The sequence below is a fragment of the Lepisosteus oculatus genome, chromosome 6 (genome assembly GCF_040954835.1).
Source record: "Lepisosteus oculatus isolate fLepOcu1 chromosome 6, fLepOcu1.hap2, whole genome shotgun sequence".
Lineage (NCBI taxonomy): Eukaryota > Metazoa > Chordata > Actinopteri > Semionotiformes > Lepisosteidae > Lepisosteus > Lepisosteus oculatus.
In genome coordinates this window covers 4731498-4752254 of record NC_090701.1, presented here as the reverse complement: position 1 = coordinate 4752254, position 20757 = coordinate 4731498, and the positions used below count along the sequence as shown (strand labels likewise).

At 43.2% G+C, this 20757-nt stretch overlaps 1 protein-coding gene across 3 annotated transcripts; it reads left to right on the top strand.

Moving 5' to 3' along the window:
* The first annotated feature begins 1028 nt into the window (after positions 1-1028).
* On the top strand, positions 1029-20367 carry ripk1l (receptor (TNFRSF)-interacting serine-threonine kinase 1, like). 3 transcript variants are annotated; one of them, XM_069190912.1, is made up of 12 exons: positions 1029-1337; positions 3415-3600; positions 5713-5869; positions 7961-8098; positions 9122-9353; positions 11417-11566; positions 12392-12468; positions 14667-14742; positions 15322-15825; positions 16913-16984; positions 17644-17790; positions 18539-20367. In XM_069190912.1, the coding sequence occupies exons 2-12, from the start codon at positions 3449-3451 to the stop codon at positions 18832-18834; spliced, it is 2001 nt and encodes a 666-aa protein (XP_069047013.1). In that variant the 5' UTR covers positions 1029-1337; positions 3415-3448; the 3' UTR covers positions 18835-20367. The 3 variants fall into 3 exon arrangements, with proteins under 3 accessions (XP_069047013.1, XP_069047012.1, XP_069047014.1); XM_069190911.1 differs by lacking the exon at positions 1029-1337 and adding an exon at positions 1845-2176; XM_069190913.1 differs by lacking the exon at positions 1029-1337 and adding an exon at positions 1846-2176 and having other exon boundaries at positions 17647-17790.
* The last annotated feature ends 390 nt before the right edge of the window (positions 20368-20757 follow it).

Genomic DNA, 20757 nt, shown 5'->3' with positions numbered 1-20757 from the left:
GTTAATTCTTCTCAGAGATGGAGTGTGTAAACAGTGGACTCTCCGCCCATCGAGGAAATGGAGTTGCCCATTTCTACTCAACTGATTTTTTTTTCTTGCTGTAATCTTATCAAACATTAAAGTACAAATTCTTCCTCAAACCCTCACTGTACCAGTCTATTATTGTTCGGGCTTTGTAGGACACTTTCGGCCGAACCCTGCGCGACAAAAACAAATCGGTGTTCCCCAGCTCCCTTCCTTACAAAGTCCTTCGTGGATGTCTTTTTTTTAAATCCACACAATCTTCCAAAATGTAATCTTGGTAAAAACATCAAGAGAATAATACAAGAAGATAAAACAGCATGTCGCACTATAACCATGACTACACAAGACAAAACAAAAATAACGGTGAATTCCAGACTGCTACAGTATACAGGTCTAATAAGAATATCTTAAACTCTAATATTTATACTGAATATTAGAATACTAATTTTCTAAATGCTATGAATATGAATACATGAGATGTTGTGAATATGAATACATAAATTAATCTGTATTGTTGACATAAGTTCGTGCTTTTTATATACAGTATATTTGAAAAAGACAGGTGTGGTGACGGCTGTTGGTTAGCCGTGGTCACGTACAGTACAGTGTGCGGCCGAGATGTTTTCTCCCAGAACAGAGACTCCACATTTTGGAGGGCTGTGCGCCAGCGAGCTCTGAAAAGCTTCAGAATCGCGATTCACTGCTTCCTTTTTGAAACCGTAGACATCGGTGAAGAGAAAACACTCTTTTTCACACCTTTTTACCGTCACACCACGGATCTTGGGTGGGAAAAAAGGGCGAGCCTGCAGTTCCATTCAGTTTTTCATCAAAATACAGCTCTCCCACCCTCCGCAGCAGGCGCAAGGAGAAGAAGCAAACCATCAATATTCTCAGACTGTTTATTGTTTATTCGCTGGGAATGCACCATTCAGTTAACAGTATACCCCTACTTTCTCAACATATCAGTTTATTATAATTATTAAAGTATATTAATATAAGCATATTAAACACCGTCTCGGGCAATCCAGGGAACTTGCGAAGGGCTATACATTTTTCCCAGCCCCTTTCTGAGGTCTCCGGGAAACGTCATTAGTTAAACTCAGACGGCTCATACAGTCTCGGCGCCGCAGTCTTCTCAGGAATTTTATTTGATCGATTTTCACGTCTCGCCTCCCGTTCCTGAGAGCTTGTTGTGACAGCGTGGACGTGGACTGCGCTCTGGTCCGCTCGACAAAGGAAGGGCGCCGCCCTGCGGCCGTGGGGTGGTCTGTCTCACACCTGGCTGCCAGCCCCGGACACATTGTAGCCAGGCGGTAGGTTTAGCGCCGTGTTTCGCAATGCTGACCGGTCCTTGACACAACCTTAAATAACTTTACCTATTAAATTGTATTCCTTCCAAAGCAGGATGGCCTTAAAACAGCTGGTTCTTGTTACAGAAAAAAAAAGGTTTGTGCTTTCAACCCCTCTCGATCTCAGACACGGAATTGGACCTTGCCTCCAGCTCCACCCACGCGTGTTTGCCGGGAGCGTGGAACCGTTTTGCACGACATCTTCACACACACACAGCCAATATCACATCTGCCTCCATAAGTTATTATTTATTTTCTTTTTGTGTTACTTTACATATTCTTGGTTACCTTTATATTATATACATGCATACCTGTATACTTCTACGCTTATATATCCTCTATTTTACCGGCACTCATGAGGTTTATTAGTGCTTTGTCGCTGTCGTTATTAGTATCAGTACTATTAAAAGGCTAAAAAATAGGTAAACCGACATCATATCCAAACAGATACTTTTAATTCGGTGATTATGCTGGGAGATGGAGTATAAACAGTGGACTCTCTGATCATCGCGGAAACAGAGCTGTATTTTCCTGCTGTAATCTTATCCATCTTTAAAGTACAGTTCTTCCTCAAACCCTCAGTTTGCCAGTCTATTGTTCGGGCTCTGTAGGACGCTTCAGTATTGCTGGGTCATGCAAAAGAGAGTGGAGATCGGTTGCTCGGTGTCGATTGTTAGTGTCTGAGGAATCGACACCAGTGGGTTTTCCCTCTTGCTCTTGGGTTTCGTTTTGTCTGATCCCAGACCCGAATATTGAACAGGAAGTCTGAAAAGGTGCTTTAAACGACGGGGGAATGCGTAAAAGTAAGTGAAACTCTCGTAAATGGTCTTTTTCCGATTAATCGTCCTCTGCAGAGTAAGAGTTTTTTTTTTTTGTAAAGAAAAATAGTTTTGCTTTTAACCCTTTTTGTATGATGTAGGAACTAAGGTATTCCGTTTCAAATAAAACGCTAATAATAATGATGTCTTTTTCCGGGGGATGTAGGAACGGTTTTGTCTCATCTGTAGGCTGGGCATTTTGTGAACTGGACGTGTCAACGATAGATGTATCGACTGGTTTGACAGTAGTATTGGTTTTGAATACCTGTCCGGTATTTAACGCTTTCTAAATATGCTAGTCTTTTTAAAGGTAAAATATACTTAATAATGCCGATATTATTATGTGAATATTCACAGCCTTTTCTATAGGTTGTAGGCACTTTTCTGCTTCGTCAAACTTTCCTGGTTTGTTCTCTGCGAATACGCAAAAAGTTTTTCCTCTTGCAAAGGAATATTAGAAATAGACAAAAGTTAAGAACAAATACTCGATTACAAATATCTCCCATACGTACGTATGTTTCGTTTCCAAACTGTATTTAACAAATTTAATGTTTTCTTAAATAGTGTGGTTTTACCATGGATAGCGCATAGTGCCCTTATTTTTGCAGTTGTACGTCATAGCAAAGGAGGGACATTTTAACAAGATTAACGACTTTTAGATTCTATTTCATAACTAATAAGATTAATTAAGACCTAAGGGGGAGGTTGTGTAACCCAGAAACGAAAAAACTGAACCCGATCACGCATACCAAAGTATGAAGAGCGCACCTCCCATTTTCAAAGGAGCAGTATGTCTTTCATTGAGACAATTCACACATGGCAAATTTGCAGACGTACATTCGCAACCTCCCAGGTATTCTTGCTCAGCCCATCTGATTTGCTGTAGCCAGTTGTGTGTTTGTCCTGGCTTGGCTGGCAGCTATATGGTATGTGGCAAGTCATCGATTTCAGCTGAAGCTAAACGTATTGGAAAGCTTGCATGAGCATGAAGAAAGAACTGTTCAGACGGTTCTTCCGAGTGCTCGGCGAAGCCTGGAGGGATCGAATTGGGAAGGTTACGTGGGTAGCATTGTGATTGCTGTGTGGTGACAGGAGGGCGCGAAGCACTTGGAATTGAGGGCAAAAGCAGACACGTGTACTGTAACTGCGTTGTGTACTAGGCTGTTGCACGTTACACCGTGTTACTGTCGTACTGAGGCCTCTGCCACGTTGTTTCTCCGCAGGCTGTCTGTAGAGCAGCTTCTGGAGAGCGGAGCCATGGCTCTGGAGTCCATCCGTATGAGCTCCACGGACCTCATCAAGAAGGAACCCCTGGACTATGGCGGCTTCGGCCAAGTCTTCCTGTGCTACCATCAGAGCCATGCTCTGGTGGTCTTGAAAACAGTTTACACCGGGCCACCACGCAATGAGTAAGTCAGACTCGGCAGTGTTTTAAAGGTGGCTGTTCAGGATCTGTTATTCTCTGTGGACCTCTTTCACTGGTGTTGGAGAAGCTGGCCAGGATGATGGACGAATCGGAATAGAACAACATCTTGTTTTCTTAGGATAACAAGATACCTTTAGCTTGCACTGAGGTGGACGCTTACATTTTTGGGGTTCAAAACTTTGAATGCCAAAATCTGAAATGCAGTTCCCCGTGTCAGTAGGGTGTCGTCTGTGTATTGTCAGCTGGGTGCAGGGCTTCAGTTTTGACCAATAAAAAAGCTTGCAGGCCCCACCTGGATAGCTATTGTAACAGTTAAAATGTGAAACCAATGGCTTTGCTCTGATTGAAATGGATTGAAACTGCACTCTAAGCAAGATTGCAAGATTTTGCAAAAGTAGATGGCAATTTTAAAAATAAACAGAAAATGTCCTATATAATGATGTTGTGTTTCTGGAGGACCATAAACTACATCTTCATGGACCGAGTGCAATTGCCTATAGCTTGGGGATGCATAAGACATCAGGGTAGTGTATTAATATAAGTCAAATGTTCATGATTTTACCCTGTTTAGGACTTACCTTCACTGTGTTCACATCTGTTTTCATTTATAACATTGTTTTCAGATGTAGTTCTTCTTGGTGTAGAATATATGGCATAGGTGATCATCACAAATCGCTACATAAAGAAATTCCCACCTTTTTCTGCTTTCACTTTGCGATGTATTATGTGGCCATTGTTGCATTTGTATTGCTTTATTTGAAATAAGTTGACAGAAATTAAGAGACTCACATATACCCAAATTAATTAATTAATTCTGCAACAACACCTTTGTAGCCCAGATCGAGCACACTTTTCTTCACAGGCAATTGAGAACAGTAGGCACACCTTTCCTCAGAGGCTTGTGAGAACAAGCTTCCTAGCCGTGCTGCTGAAGCTGGTATCCCTCCTGCTTTGAAGAGGCAGCTGGAAGAGAACCTCAGATCAATTAGCGACTAGCAGCCAAGTCAACTATATGGACCAAATGGCCTCCTTTCACTTGTAACTTTTATGATGTTCAATATCAAGTACCTTTTTGTTTTTTTATTTTTTCACACACTCGGATATCTGCCTATTTGTTGCAGAGTAAGGGTTCAAGCTTGACAAACTGTGGCTTCCAAACCTGTAAAACAGTTGTAAGAGTGATTCGTTTGTGAGTCATGAAATTTGTGTAAAAATGGCCAACACCCATTGGAGTTTTTTGTTGATCTTTATTTTGTTCCCTCAAATTGTCTGTTCTATCATGTTGGCCTGTGTTCTGTAAATACATTGACGTCTTTATAAGCATCATCTCTACAAAACCGGGTATGCAGAGGGTAGTTTGGTGGTTTTTGTGCTACAATGTGAACCAAATACTAAATCACCACTTCCTGTTTCAAGTGGTGTTTCACGTCAATAGATTATTAGAAACAAGGCTGGTGAAGGAAGTAGGAAAATTCTCTATACAGTATTGCTAGATATGACCTATAAATGAACAAAACTATGTATACAGTAGCCACATTTTAATATCTCATTTAATATCTCTGCTGTGGTTGATCCAATGGTTGTGGTAATTAGTCTGTAGCTCAGGAATAGTAATTCCTTGTGCTCTTGAGTGCTTCTCATCCCAAAGAATCCCAAAGCTCTATGCATATAGGAGGGGACTCACTACTTCATAATATTCTGAAGCCCATTTTTATTAACTTGCTCAAAAGTACAGAGTATGTTAATCAGGGTTTTTTTAAATCTATGCATTCCATAAGCACATTGTTTTTCATTGTATCATATCACCATTGACTTTGAACAGTGTACTTGGGTGATTTGTTGAAGACTAGATTTCAACAGTTTGGACACAAAAATTGCACATTGTGGGTAATAATATTAGTAAGCTGTCCAATAAACATATGTACAGTATGTATTTCAGTACTGTGTGATCTTACCAACAAAAATAGGTGCAAATAATTAATATTTTATTGCTTATTGTCAGTCTCTCATAAGAGAGACTGATAACAGATAACTGAGGTCTGTTTTATTACAATGTTTTCAGTTCGCTGATGCATCCTTTTGTTTTTTACCACAGGAGCAGCAAAAAATCACTAATTTATGAAGGGAACATAATGCACAAACTGAACCATGAACGCATTGTCAAGCTGCTGGGAGTGATTTTAGAAGATGGCGCCTACTCTCTAGTGATGGAATATGTCCCTAAAGGCAACTTACTTTCTATGCTAAACAATGTAAGTGTTATTTGTTTGATTTTTTCAGGATTTTGACGGTCTTCTTTTGTAACAGGTGCCCTGACATTTTACTGAACAAACACGACATGATCCAAAACACTATGCTCCAGATTCACTCCAGAATCGGCAGTGAAAGTCACATGCTAGTAGCTTATGTGATCAATGTTGAACCAATACAAGACATCTTTGACGTTGGAACAAGTAATGGGTTTATTCCATGCTCAAAAGAGAAGAAAGAAAACACAACGTTTCGGCCGTGGAGCCTTCTTCAGGTGGGAGGGACTTGAAGAAGGCTCCACAGCCGAAACATTGTTTTCTTTCTTCTCTTTTCAGCATGGAATAAACCTATTACTTGTTCCTTTGCAACCTACGCATGCTGATGTAGCTCCCCACCTGAACTATCTGTGACATTGGCTTGGCATCAGCTTGCGGATGTAGTGTGGGGATTCGGTCCCATTCCTCTTGTAGAGCCTTGCGCCTGATCGGTGGTCTCTGAGTTCTACATTCCTCACACCATCTGCGCTTAAAAGCCATCATCACACAACCAACACGAGTCTGTGAGTTCTCCTTCTAGGATGTCATCCTGTCAGGATGAACCCACCGGATGGGCATCATGTAAGTTCGAAGGACTTGATTAGATGGGCCAGATACCATTAGGCCAGAGTGGTCTGTGTATCACCAAATGGTCAACCACTCCAAGTGGAGTTGTGTGGCAACTAGGCACTGCAAGGACCCCCAAGTCAATTGACCTGTTAGCGTATCATTCGGTACGTCTGCGCCATGCTCGGCAATGTCCAGTACACAGGTTGACACAAAAGCATGGTCTGCACACAAGCTTGGTTCATCATTAGAGACCTGAGCCCATGGCCAGCTCCAGGGCTGACGAATCCACCTGGAGTAACCTTTTCCAGCCTGCAGCATACTGATGGTGCCAAGGTGTTGTGCTCTTGAGAAGGGGGACGTATAGGTTCCTTTCTGAGTTTTTCTTTCTTGATTTTCGCCAGGCTTGACATTCAACAGGTTAAACCAATTCAACACCTAGGCTCAAACCAGTGTTTCTCTACTGAGGTAATTTAGTGCTTATGCAACAGTCACTAAAATGTTTCACAGGCAGTCACATTGATTGATCAATTAATCAAAATGATGGCAGAATATTTAATCAATATTCCTAACCTGTGTAATTTATTTTTCTAAAAATGTGCCTGCATTCTTAGTTATTTTGACATTTGGCAGTCATAAAGTCTAGACGTTTGACTAAACGAAGCTGAAAGATGAATGAGAGATTTAGTGAAAGAAGCATTAAACATTAGAAGAGCTTTGAGTTTAGAAAGTTTAGAAAACCCTCAACTCATGAAAGGAGCTCTCTTTATAATAGGATGATGTTATCAGTACTGCTTTGAGTCATGTTATGTTGTTGAAAGAATGCTTTTGATAATCACAATTATCATCTGTTACTCCATATACAGTAGCTCATGTGGAACTCATAAGCAACATTTAAGGCAAGTTTAACTAACAGCAGGTCTGGCTGGAAATATTTCAGTAGAAAAAAGTGTGATCAGTCTGCACAATCCATATTTCATGTACTTAAAGTATGTGGTAACTTACCAGCCAGAAAGCACTGAAAGTGTGAAATGAAATATGAGTCTCCAGTGTTATTTTTTGTTTTGCGCAGTGTCAAGTTGAGGGAATTGTCAGGCTGCCTTGTAATAAATAACTTCAAAAGGCAAAGATGTTCTAGCTGTTTGGCCCATAATCATGGATTAACAGTAATCGAAAGCTAAAAATTTAATTTATGATTGGCTCAGTCCACCCATATTGGTCAAATGGTCAATGAAAACATAACTTATATGACATTCTTTGCATAAGTTGTCCAGGTTATCATTGTTTCAAAGTATTATTTTATTCGTTTTATTCGAGTTAAAACTAGGCTCCGATAAACAAACCAAGAGTATGATTGTGTCTTAATGTACAGTATAGGCAGTTCTTGCTGGACAGCAGCACTCGTGTGTTCTTTGGTTATTTTTAAATTATTTTTCTTCACTGTGCAGGAAAAACACCCTCCAGAATATGGTTTGCTTTTGTTTGTTTTAGGTGTCCGTGCCCATTTCAGTTCAGGGAAGAATTATTTTAGAGATCATTGAAGGGATGGTGTATTTAACCAATAAAAATGTGGTGCACAAGGACCTGAAGCCTGAAAACATCTTGCTGGATGACGATTTCCATATTAAGGTATTGACTCAGACAGTGGGCGACAGTTCTGCCTATTGTGTGCTGTGAAACTGACAATGCACAAGCCTTAAGATTTAGGGTTTCATGTTCTGTCATTTAATGTGGACCATGATTGAGGTTCTCTCATACATCTCCATAACATTATACATTGTGTCTTTATTTTAAAAATATGCATTCAAATCCAACATCCTTTTTGCCATTATTGCGTGTCTGTACCAAGCCCAAGCTGTAATGGGAAATGGCATAGCATAGCCATTCTGAGCTGATATGTGCCATGGGGCTTCATGAGCTGCAGATGGGCTCCCATAGTCTCTACCAACATCATGACATCAGTGAGGGACGTGCTGCTCTTCCAGTCCATGTTAACTCCCCTGTAAGGCGCTGTGGGGCTTGTGACCTGTCGGATGGTAAATGAATCTGACGGGGGGCCAGGAGAGTGTGTTGGGGGAGAGCATGCACAGGTCTTCAGTCCTCTTCCTCCCTGTACAGCGCAGGAGCTGTAGGAAGGAGCCGAGTCGATGAAGGAAACGGCAGATCCATATCGGGGGTTTAAAACAGGAAATTGGCGCTCAAGTTAAAGGATGAAAAGCATTCAGTGTAAATTGACAGGATTTACACCAACGTTTTATGGGGTTTAAAATTGTTTTTATTTGTGCTGACTTTGTTTTCAGGATTTTAATTTAAAATGTTTGCGTATCTTTCTTTACATTGCTGTATCTCTGATAAAAACGTGAATATTTAAACGTATTGGTGTGGTCAGCCACAAAATAAATGTTTGATGTGAGTCGGATATTAAATATTCTGTAAGGCGTGGGTCAATTAATTGCAGAAAGCTAATGATAAAAGTAGATTTTCTTTTTCAAATGAACTCCTTTCGTAAAGCAAAGGGAATTCTTCACATCTACAAGACCGCTCCTTAAGAAAATGTCCAGCTCGAACTAAGTGCAGTGTGTCAGGTTGTTGTCCCCTGTGAGACGGCCCAGCTCACGGAGTGGGGTTTTGTCTGCTGTCGTCCCGTGGAAGATTGCGGACCTGGGCTTGGCTACCTGCCAGACCTGGAGCAAGCTGACCAAGGAGGAGACCCGGAGACAGAGCCGTCTGGGGAACAAGTGTGCTGTGGGCGCCGCCGGCACCCTCTGCTACATGGCCCCCGAGCACCTGGAGAGCATCCACGCAAGGTCGACGGAGAAGTCAGATGTGTACAGCTTCGCCGTCGTCGTCTGGGTCATCCTGACCAGCCGGGAGCCATACGAAAGTGAGTAGATCCGCGGCATCTCGCTGCCATCCTGGCCAGATTGCAGGTCAGGGAGCAGAGACCTGCGGCTCACTGTAACCTTTCCTAATGAGCTGCCGTGGCAGTCTAACTCCATCCTCAGCTGGAGTGAAAATCGGAAATCCTGTGTCACCTTTAAGGGGCTGCTGTGCACACATATGCTTCATAGCAGGCAAAGGGTTAGGGGCTGCTTTTCTATCTGTACTGTTCTTTCAATTTTGCATTGCTAGGCTTCGAGAAGAGAGGTGGAGTTCACAAAGAAAGTTTGGGAGACGTCATCTTGCCCAAGTTCACTTTCACCTCAGCCGCCCTACTTCAGAATCATTCCTAATGGGGTTTTTTCTGTCCTACAGAAAAAGCTACAAATGCCACAGCGAGCCCCTGTGCCTTCCTTGCACTTGTCTTTTGCTGTCCTTCTCCACCTGCGCTGCTCCCTCCAGGTCAACTCCTCCCTTATCCAGGGGGGGAGTCTGAGCCAGAGCCCAGTGCCCGAGGGGCTGACTCTCACCCGGGCGTGTTCAGCCAAATCTTGCTGTGACTGAGCGCTCCCTGTACATTTTCAGGTCGTATCATTCTTGGGTGGTGTGACTCCTCATGGAAAAAGTGTCGGCCTGTTTGAACTGGGGCCCGTGTCGTTCTCCGGTAGCGACTGGGGCGATCCTAGGCAACAGCGGCCCGCAGGCGGCTGGGTACCGGTGACTGGGGTTGGGTGAGCTCGAGGGAGCTGTGGGCTCGGAGGCCCGGGGCCTCATCTCTTGGAATCACACCTCTCCGATTGGAGGTGCCCCCAGTGGATCCTGCGTGGACTTTCGAGCTTTCCACTTTGGAACAAGAGTTGCACAGCTGTCAGACACATTACCAAGGCGATTACACGTGTGTGTGTGTGTGGGGGTTAATGGAACAGTAATTGATCTCCAATTTCAGAAAAAGATTTTAAAAGAGAAGAGAAGAACATTCGAATGGTCACAGACAGGAGGAGGCCATTCGGCCCTCGCCTGTTTGAAAGATATCTGTTAATTGATCCAAGGAAGACACATTCCCGGGGCCTTGTGCTTCTGGACTCTTCTCCACCGGGCAGCTGGGTGCTTAGTGGTGACTTAGGTATCCAGGTCTTGGGACTACTGCTCATAGTGTTCTGTGGGGCTTCAGTGTCTTAAGCTAACTCTTCATTTTAATCAGGGGCTTTTCACTGTGTACATTTGGACATATCAGACTACTCCCCAAACCTGAGTAGCTGACAATTCAAATTCATTAAGAATCAAGTAAATAACTGAGCGTTTAGCTGAGCAGAAGAAATTATACTGTGCCTCAACAGGACTGGATTGAGGGATCTTTGCTGCAGATCAGAGTCACCTATTTCACGTAGGAACTGCTGTTACATACGTCATTTCCCCACGCGTGAAATTGCAAAAGAATTGCTTCTTGCTACTCCCCTGCAGTTTGCAGCTCTTCTCCTTCCTGCCGCTTTGAAAAATAAGTGCTCCAATTCCCTTTTGTGCAGTAGTTTTGCTTCCTCTTTGCATTTTAAATTTGGAACTTCCTATGTGGCGACAAGCCTGGCGAGGGGTGAGAGATGTTTGAACGAGACAACTGTGATGAATTGTGTGCGGTAGAGCAGAGGTTCCCAGGCCTGGACGTGGAGAACCACACACCTGCTTGTGTTTCTGCTCAGTTACACTGTTGAACCCCTGTTTTTTATAAGTGAAATACAAATAAACTTTCAAGTTGAAAAAAAAACTTGCAAATATTCTCATCGAGCATCTTGTTAGTTCAGTTAAGCCTTCAGTTAGATATCTAATCTTGAGCTATGATGGTCATTCATAAAAACTAGTAGGAGTGTGGGTCTCCAAAAATGAGGATTTTGGAATCCTGCATTAAAAACAAAACGGGAATAAATTTGTGTAAATGTATCTGTAGTCAACAGAAACAACTTTAATGGGATTCAAGGGGATCTGGAAAATGTGCTGAGATTTCTCCAGGTGATTCTCTTCACGGAACTGACTGAGTGCGATATACCGAAATAACGCAATGACGTTTCTTCCCAGATGCACGTAATGAAGAGCACGTGTGCATGTGTGTGCGAAATGGTGATCGCCCAGACTTGAGCGCCGTTCCCCGCTCCACACCACAGCCGATGACTACACTCATGGTGCAGTGCTGGCACCAGGATCCCAACCAACGGCCCAACTTCGCAGGTCAGCTTTAGCAGGGCGTCATGGGCACCGTGTGCAGTGACATCCATTAGCGTGTGGAGGCACTGTACCATCAACAGGAACAAAGTGCGCAGAGGGGTCAGATAACGTGTAGGTATTGTTCGCCAGTATTCTCTGCAGATCTTCTTTTTCCCGATTCTTGGCTGCGGTGTTGGGCTATTTTTCTCGTAAAATAGTTGTTAATTGTGAAGAGAGAACTTTATTGGATTTCTAAAATTCCAAGCGTGTGAAGAATCTCGCAGCCAACAGTGATGAAGTGTTCTCGGGAGAGAGAGAGAGCTCTGTAACGGAGCACTGGAGGGCTTAGCATCACAAGCTATGTCTCGGCCCATTTGAAAGACTCTTAGTTTATAGAAGAGATTATACTGTGAACACTCTGTAAGCCTGGAGCGTCTGAAGGTTTTCATTTCATCGCGGGCCTTAACGGGCTAAACCAGCTGGTTACTGGCTTAACTGGACCCATTTAAATGCTTTACTCCCAGCGCTTCAAAGCCTCTGCTTTAAAGAGAACTTAAAACCCAGCAGATGCACTGTTCCTGCAGCACCAGGCTTGGGCACCCCTGGTGGTAGTACTACGTTCAAAGCCTCGTAAGTATCGTAAGGCAGGGGGAAATTACATGCTTGTTATTTGACCAGAGGATTTAATATTCACTTTCTCAGAAATGCCGTTTGGAATACAAGTTGTGTGAATCAGAAATACTTTGCAGGCCCTTTCAGGTTATTATGAGAAATAAAGGACAAATCACACCTTTGGTTGTTTCCAGTTTGTGTCCCACCCCAATCTGACCATGTGTTCTGTCATTGCAGAGTGTTACGATATTTTCAGACCCTTCTATGAAGAGCAGCTGGAAAACAGCGTGGAGCAGGATGTGCTCCGCCTTAAGGTAATTTACATGATTTCAGCCAGTATGCTTTGTTGATTCCTCAGCTACTTTCTGATTTAAGACAGCTAGAGATATAATATTCTTGTTGCAATTTGACAGGATGTCCCATTCATTCAGGTCTCCATGCTTAAAGAAAGGACACCTTTTCATTAATGATTCTACAAGATAGGAAATAAGATCTTCTCTTATCAATGACCTCTCTTGTAGTAAATATGCTACTGGTCTCTGTTGATTTGTAAAGCAGACGGATATTCCAGACGGACAAGGTTCAGAAGTCTTAAGCTGCTCTTATGTGATTTACTGTACTGTTCATGCAGATTATCTTGACTACTCTTTCCAGAGCAGCTGTAAGCCTTTTTGAAATTGTTTAAACAGAGGGGGACTTAAACTTTTCAGCCTGAGGTTATTCTGGAAGTGTTTTTACAGCATCATAGAGTCTTAGACTGTGCGCTATGATTTAAATTTCTCATTCTGTCAGCTTTTTTGATGCTTCTAAAACATTGTGTGAAAATGAGTTAGTCTGATAACGGCAGATCTGATTTTGATAACCAGGGAGTAAGGCTAAGGGTGTCGCACAAACTCATTTCTCCTAGAGCAGGAGGGACCTGTTCATAATCAAAGCGATTCTGAACAAATGTAACCTCTCTGCATGTACAGTCTGTACTAGTCTGGTTACATTAATAGCAACTGTGTCCAATCACGGTGTCTTTCAAAACCTGACACCTGTTCAAAGATCTGAGACAAAGATGTCTTTTCCTTTTCCACTTTTGATCCATTGACAGTTCGGTGAATAGACAACTGTTATTTTTTTATTTTTCTATAGGTAATATTTCTAGATATTACAAATTAGCAGCATGTATATGTACTATATACTGTACTTGCAAATGCATGTCGTTGTATACACAGTGTGTGGGTGTTCAGTTTATCTCTAAAGAAAATACTGGATGTACAGTATATATCCACGAAAACATAATCTATATATCTTTTTATATAATACTTTCTCTAATTATAAGTTCAAAGAGACCTTTTGCCTTTTTCACTTCCTTTGTTCTTTATTCTAACCTTTTAGTTTCTACTATCATTTCCCTCTTTTCACAGTCAGTGATTTAAAAAATCCCTTTTTTTTTAAACGCAAATACAGGGCACGAATATGCCCAGCACTATCCTCAGAATCACTTCATTACAGAAACTGAATGTTCCCACACCTCAAAACGTGCTGAAACACAAACGAGGGTCTGAAATAATATTTCAGGGCAAATCATGCTCTGCCAGCACTTTCAGTCTGAGAATCAGGAGCTAACACATCAGTCCTGTGATCAAAATCTGCCCCCTGGTGTTTTTTTTACCGGTTATCTATTTTCATTCCTTCTCCCCCCCGCCCCCCCCCACACACTTTTGACACATGTATTGTATTGTCAGCAGTTCTATACTTTCTTAAAATACTATTTTGCCCCGTCTTTGACGTGTTTTGGATCTCATGCAAGCTTTTTTAGGTATTTATTTCTGATGCTAGCCCCCTACATCCTTCTGGATTAAGGGTCCGTTTTCTCTGCAAGTTTCACTTGTTCGCTAGACGTGCTACAGCTGTAATCTGCATTGTTTATCGATACAGGTGACGTTTTGTGCCCTAACACCGACGCCTGCGTACGTCTGCGCTCTATCTCGAGCTCAGAGGTGTCGAGCCGCGTCCTGTCCTGCCGTCATGGAAATTAAAAATCAAGCCCGCTCCGTAGTTTACTCCTTGGCCAGGGTCTGTCTGTATTGTGACACTGGTCGCAGTGGGGAGGAAGTGGCACACAGTGGGGACCTCAGGCTGCCTGAGACCCCGCCCCAGGAAACTGGCGAGGGCCCAGAAGCCTGCAGTGGTGTCCGGACGGAGTGGGCCGAGCAGGCCGACCTCCCTCATCCGTGAGGATTCCCAGGAGGCAGCACTGTGGAGCGCCTCTCGCGAGATCGCGGGCAGGCACTCAGCCCTGTGGCAGGGATTCAAACCGTGAGACAGACATACATACCCAACCCTTGAGCACACTGAGTGGCCACATTTCTCAATGGAGATGACGACGTGTTTCGATGGAATTATTCCAGTGTTTCCGTGCTTGTTTAATCGACTTGATCTTTAGGAAAAATTAGGTCAGCACATGACGCTGCAGTAGGAGAGCCGTGACGCACGCTCAGTCTGATGTTTCTTTGTCAAACAGAATACGTATGCAGGTCCAGAAGCTTTCGTGGAGAAGGTGAAGTCGCTTACAACAGAGGATTCAAGTTTACCAGCAGGTTTGTTGTTTTGATCTTATGAAGAGATGCTACGTGATCTGTGTTGATGTGATTCTGTACAGTCTTAGCCACCGATGTGATGACAGTTGCTCTGGCCAAAGAGTAGATATTTTTAGTTTTCAGAATTATACCAAATCGTGAGTCACTGGCAACCAGTCTCTGACATACTGGGCTTGATGCGCAGTTGCTAATTATTTGTAAATTTCTCGACGGTGAAATAAGGACCGATTTTAAGGCTGTCTGTGGTTAAAAAATTTGTCCGCGTGTATCAAAATAAGCAAGGTGTTTTTTTTTATATCTAACCAATATAAAAATAGAAATATATATATATAAAAACACCCCATTTGTAGAGATGAACAGAGAGAATGGGTGAAATTAGTTTCCTCTTTCCATATCTGTGGAAAAAACACTGAATAGACAAAACCGTACGTTTGGCGGTCTGACCTTGGCCTGGGCTGTGTGTCTTGGGTGCTCCCCGGCTCTCCTGAGGCGGTTCGGTTCGGTTACAGTAAAAGGTCTGATCACGCTGCCGCGAGCCCGGATCAGGGAGCTGGATGGGTTTTTCTGTTCCGCCGTCAGACAGCCCGGCTTCCCTGCGGAGCTCCGCGGACCGGCCCGTGGAGGCCAGCGTCGAGGACCTGGATTTCCACTCCGCGGTCGGCTCCATCCAGGCGGACGCAGCCCCGGACCTGGGCCTGCTGGAGAGGAAGCTGGAGGACGAGCTGAACTACCACAACTTCGGCAGCCGCCTGGACGAGCCCCCGCCGCCCCCGCCGGAGCAGGCCGGAGCCCGGGCCGAGCCGCAGCGCCGCGTGTCCTCGGTGGAGTCCTGGACGCGGACGGAGGCCCCGCCGGCCGGGGGGAGGTCTCCCGGACCCCCTCCTGCGCTGGGCCAGAGCCAGCCCTTGGGCGGCTCGGCCAGCGCCGGGGTGGCGCCGGGGAGCCCCTACGGACTCTTCCCCCCGGCGGCCCACCGCGTGAACTCCGGCCCCACGGCCTTCCCCGTTCCGGAGTCGGGAGCCGCGGACTTCACAGGGGGGGCGCCTTTCAACCCCGCCGGCTTCTCTCCGTTTCAGGACACAGGTAGCTCTTTCCGTGCTCGGAAAAAACGTTGGTTCGCGTCGGCCCAGAGGGAAAGGAGAGGCGCTGGGTGGGGGGGACTGTTTATGTGTAGCGATGGGAAAATGTTGAAACACGGGAATGCATAGCGGATTTACACACCAGGTTATATACTGTATACATCATCACTACGTACACTTACAAAGCCACAAAAACAAGCTAATTATGCTTTACAGTGGGCGGAGCAGCAACTCTGTGGCTGAAGATCTGCACCTGTGGCTGGAAGGTTGCCGGTTCAAATCCCACAGCCGGCAGAGAAATCCTACTCCGTTGGGCCCCTGAGCAAGGCCCTTAACCCCAGCTGCTCCAGGGGCACCATATGAATGGCTGAGCCTGCGCTCTGACCCCAAGCTTCTCTCCCTGCCTGTGTGTCTTATGGAGAGCAAGCTGGGGTCTGCGAACAGACAAAATTCTTAATGCAAGAAATTGTATATGGCCAATAAAGTGATCTGATCTTAAGAACAGGATCTGTTACACACCTCAAAAAGTGTTATAATGTTACATATAGAGTTATCAATATGCAACTATTTTCTATCTACCTATGTAGATAGGGTGTACGTGTGAAATATTTGTAATGGAAGGAACATTGTTCATTTAAGAGGTCCCAAAGTTATTGATCAAGGACCTGCAGTATGAACTGTTAAATATCGATAACCACTTCATGAAGGGTCGACAAATGCTGAACAAGAAGGGAATCAAAACTTAAAAGCTATGGTGCCTGATTCTTTTCGATAGAATGCCCAGCGACAAGTTGTACAAATATACAGTCTATATGGAGAAGGTCATTGGCAATATCCTACTGTGTGCTGAGCTCAGTCAAAACCTGGAGATGGCTTAGGGAAACCATCATCAGGCATTGAATATGCACCCTGTCTGAGCCTGCAAGGCCCAAACAGGAGGCAGTTTGCTGTAATGGTCACATGGGCCAAAGAAATGGCCCACAGACCATATTCTTCACCACCCTTGATCTCCAGGTATGGAAAACGTGACAACATGATGTTTTAAGTCCATGAAATCCAGACGTGTTCTGTGTTGTTTTTGTTTTTTTTAGGAAAACCTGTATCTAATAATAACATGGCCTGGCCTATATGCAATAATCTAGAAATTCCATACACTCCACAAGGTAAGATTAAATTTAAACATTTCACTTAAAAAATAATTGTATGCTAAAAATAATTGTAAACAAAATTCAATCAATTGTGGACAAAATGATGCACTATATTTCTATACACACATAGAAATAATATCATAGATATGTCCACAGTAGGTTTTTAAAGACTGATAAGAGTGCTAGATATTTATTTTACACATCATAACACTGCTTATTTGATACTTTTGTTGACACATACAATAAATGAGAGAATCACCATTTTTACTGTGTAGGTACTGTAATATTTTGGATGACAGCCTCAGTAAGTTTAAATGATATTTGCATTTGTTTGCTAAATAAAACAGATAAAACAAAAATGATTAGCACAAATGTTATTTATAGATTTTGTGAAGGCCTTTGGAAAGCAATGCATAAGTTTTATATGTAAAATGTGTAAAAAGATGTATGTTGTATGTGCATGGTGGCGCGTTGTTTTTTGTGCATTGTAAAAACATTTGGAGTGCAAGAGAAATCTATCCCCAAAATAAATCTAAATGTTAATCGGCCAAAAGACTGTTAAATGTACGTGTGATTTACACAAATGAAAGTAGTTATTGGTATTATAAACAGTCTTAATTGATATAACTGTATTACTAGCCCTTGTTTTATTCTTTCACATTTTCTTGTTCAAGCAGGCAGCTGGGTAATACAGAATGTCAGCGGGCTGCAGATTGGAGGTAACAATCACATGAGCATTGCAAGTCAGTCTTTCGGTTCACCCCATCATCCATCAGGCGCGCTGTGCGATAATATCTCATCAGAAATGTTGCAAAAATACGGTGAGACACTGCAATATTTATTCCTCCCTGCTTTTAGAAATCATTCATCACTAAGCTTCTCTTGTTGCATAACATGCAGTTTGAATTTAAAATTTATTTTATTTAAATATCTACTTTTGAATGCCCCAGAAGTCTAGGGAGTTGAATATGTTAGTATTACAATCCTTACACTAGTTAGCTTAAAGTAGGTAACTGCTACTTGCCAGGATAAATGGATGTTTTATAACTGAGAAATAACACACAAACGGTATCTTAACAGTGACATTACAATACAAATCAGTGCTGAACCTTTTTTGCACTCATATTTTAGAGGTATTAAAGGTTTAGAACAAACATCTTGGTATATAACTATAATGTAATAGTGTGATTATATACAGTAAATATTAATCCGTTAAATAATTAGGAACCTAATGGTAGCAGTTCTGCAAAGAAGCAAATTGAAAGGAAAAGAGTGAAAATAATCTGATACTTAAGAATGTTGTCTGTTATCCCAAACAGTCTTAATTCTGTTTTATTACACTGCACATAGTAGCGTTACTGTGAACAGGTGTAGTATACTGTACCTCTCCATTAAATCCATACAGTATAATTATTATAATCTTGTCTTGGGAAAACGTGATGAACTGCACCACAGTGGCTCCTGGGTCGCGGTGTTGATGTTCTTTTTCCTCAGAATGGACTGATCATCTGCTCCGAATCCTCAGGTGCTGATGGTGTGTGTGTGTGTGTTGTTTTTTTTTTCCCGCAGAGAATTACCCAGTGCAGGAGCAGCACCTGGAGCTGCTCAGGGAGAACCTGGGCAGGCAGTGGAAGCACTGCGCCCGCAGGCTGGGCCTGACGCAGGCGGAGATCGAGGTGATCGACCACGACTGCGAGCGGGACGGACTGAAGGAGAAGGTCTATCAGATGCTGGAGAGGTGGAAGATGAGAGAAGGCTGTGCAGGCAGTACTGTGGGAAAGCTTTACAGAGCCCTTGGAGACTCGCTCACTGATGAGCTGATCAATAGATTGCTGCATGTGTGCCAGGGAATGTCTACCCCATAAACTGAGCCACAGCACGTGTCAAACCATATTTTAGTCATACAGGAGAACATGTGACTTAAACTGCCTTTTCGTATGGACAAAGAGACGTATATATTAAAATATAATGGAAAGAGACTATAGGAGAATCGCTTTCAAATGTTTAATTCTTTGCTACTCAATAAAAACTTTATTTTTCTGCGGGGGCAGGGGCTGTATGTTCAGACATACAGGCAGGAGTCTTCGAGTCTTCGGTACTTGCACATTCTATAATCTCCATGCTATCTTGGCACCGCCAAAAATCTCAACCAAAATCTGTACAATAAACATAAAATGTCAGAAACTGATTGTTTAGCGTCCCAACCAACGTCCACAGGGGCATACAAAATAAAGTAAGCAATAGCAAGTCCGTTGCTCCCATTTCAGAAGTATGACGAGCTTCTTGAGTTCGTCAGCCAGTTTGGTACTTCTTGGGTACATTTGGCTATTTTGGTCTATGTTGGGGGCAATGCATGGTGACATGCAAAAAAAAAAGCTACAAGGCACCAGCTGTTCTCCCCAGCAGAAACCTTTTCCCAATGCCACGATATCTCAACTGGCGAAGTGAAAGCGAATGTGCATGGGATTATATTAGTATGCGGATCAGGTTGTGTGAACCCATTCATCCATTCAAGCTTCTCACAGCCGCCTTGTCCGATTCAGGGTCATGGGGGCGCACAAGCCTTTTTCGGCCAGCAACGGGCGCAAGGCCGGACACACAGTGGGCAGGACACATCCTTGCCGCATCCGAGATTTTCTGAACTTTCAAATGTTCGACTTTCAACGTGAAGCTAAATATCGCAAAGCTCCAACCAAATTTGTGCCAAGATCGATTTCTATATTTCGACTTTTTCATAGTGTTCATTTTTTGTTTTAGGCTTTTTTTTCTGATGCAAAGATGTCTATTTTTTCGTACTTGACGTAGGTGTAGCGGAGCTAGGTCGGATACGGTGATGTCAGCGCCCTCCCTGCGCGTAGCAGGGACCTCAGCTGCCTGGGCTGAGAGAGGTTTCCTTTAGCTCATGCGGCTGGTTCCCTGTTGCCTTACACCGGAGACACGGGTTCACGCCGGTCACATACGCAATATCTGTATTTATGTGTGATTGTAAACAATAGGTAGGAGTTCATGTTGGGTTCTCCAGGACCCCGTGTTCACTCCTAAAATCGCGTGGCTCAAGTCTGTGAACGGACGCTGGTTATAGTTAGACGCTATAAGAAGTTATTTTATCAATGGTGGTTTGATCTATTTCTGTTTTTTATAAAGATTGGATTTCTGTTTGTGTTAAACCTTGCTGCTGTCATGGATGCATGAGTCTGCTTAATCGATTATTGTGCTTTACGTGCTAAAGTATAAAAACGCCATCATGTCCTTCCTAATGACTGTGTATTGCAAATGCGGATGTATTGGTGCACTGTGACTGTAACCCCAAGACATCCATTGATATTGAGTGTGTCAGGATATGTAGAAAGTTCTTGCCTGATCAAAACACAATATGAATAAAAACATTTTAGTAATTATTTATAAAGGTATAAATCATTTTAGGAGCACCTCCCCATGAAGTTGACAGAAGTCCTGGTAAGGTGGAGAGGTCTGTGTTAGAATTCAAAACCTACGTTTGACTTTGTACCGTAACAGATCACACTGGAGAGACAGTTTCATGAGTTGGAAATATTTATTCCATGCTGAAAAGAGACATAACGTTTCGGGTGTGGAGCCTTCTTCGAGTGTGGAGTTCCTCCAGTGCATCGTGAGATCCCGAAAATAATCATCAGAAAGTATGTAAAAGACATTGAAGCGTCTGATCATCCCCAATTCTTAGTTCCTCAAGCAGGTGTCCTAGTAAGGTGCATATATATGATATGAAAAGAAGATAAAGCTGTCGTCATCATTACTGTAATGTAGTACAA

Coding starts and splice junctions, on each gene's coding strand:
- ripk1l (XM_069190912.1), top strand. CDS start 3,449: ATGGCTCTGGAGTCCATCCGTATGAGCTCCACGGACCTCATCAAGAAG. Junction 8,099..9,121: donor ATGACGATTTCCATATTAAG/GTATTGACTCAG, acceptor GTCCCGTGGAAG/ATTGCGGACCTGGGCTTGGC. Junction 9,354..11,416: donor CAGCCGGGAGCCATACGAAA/GTGAGTAGATCC, acceptor GTTTCTTCCCAG/ATGCACGTAATGAAGAGCAC.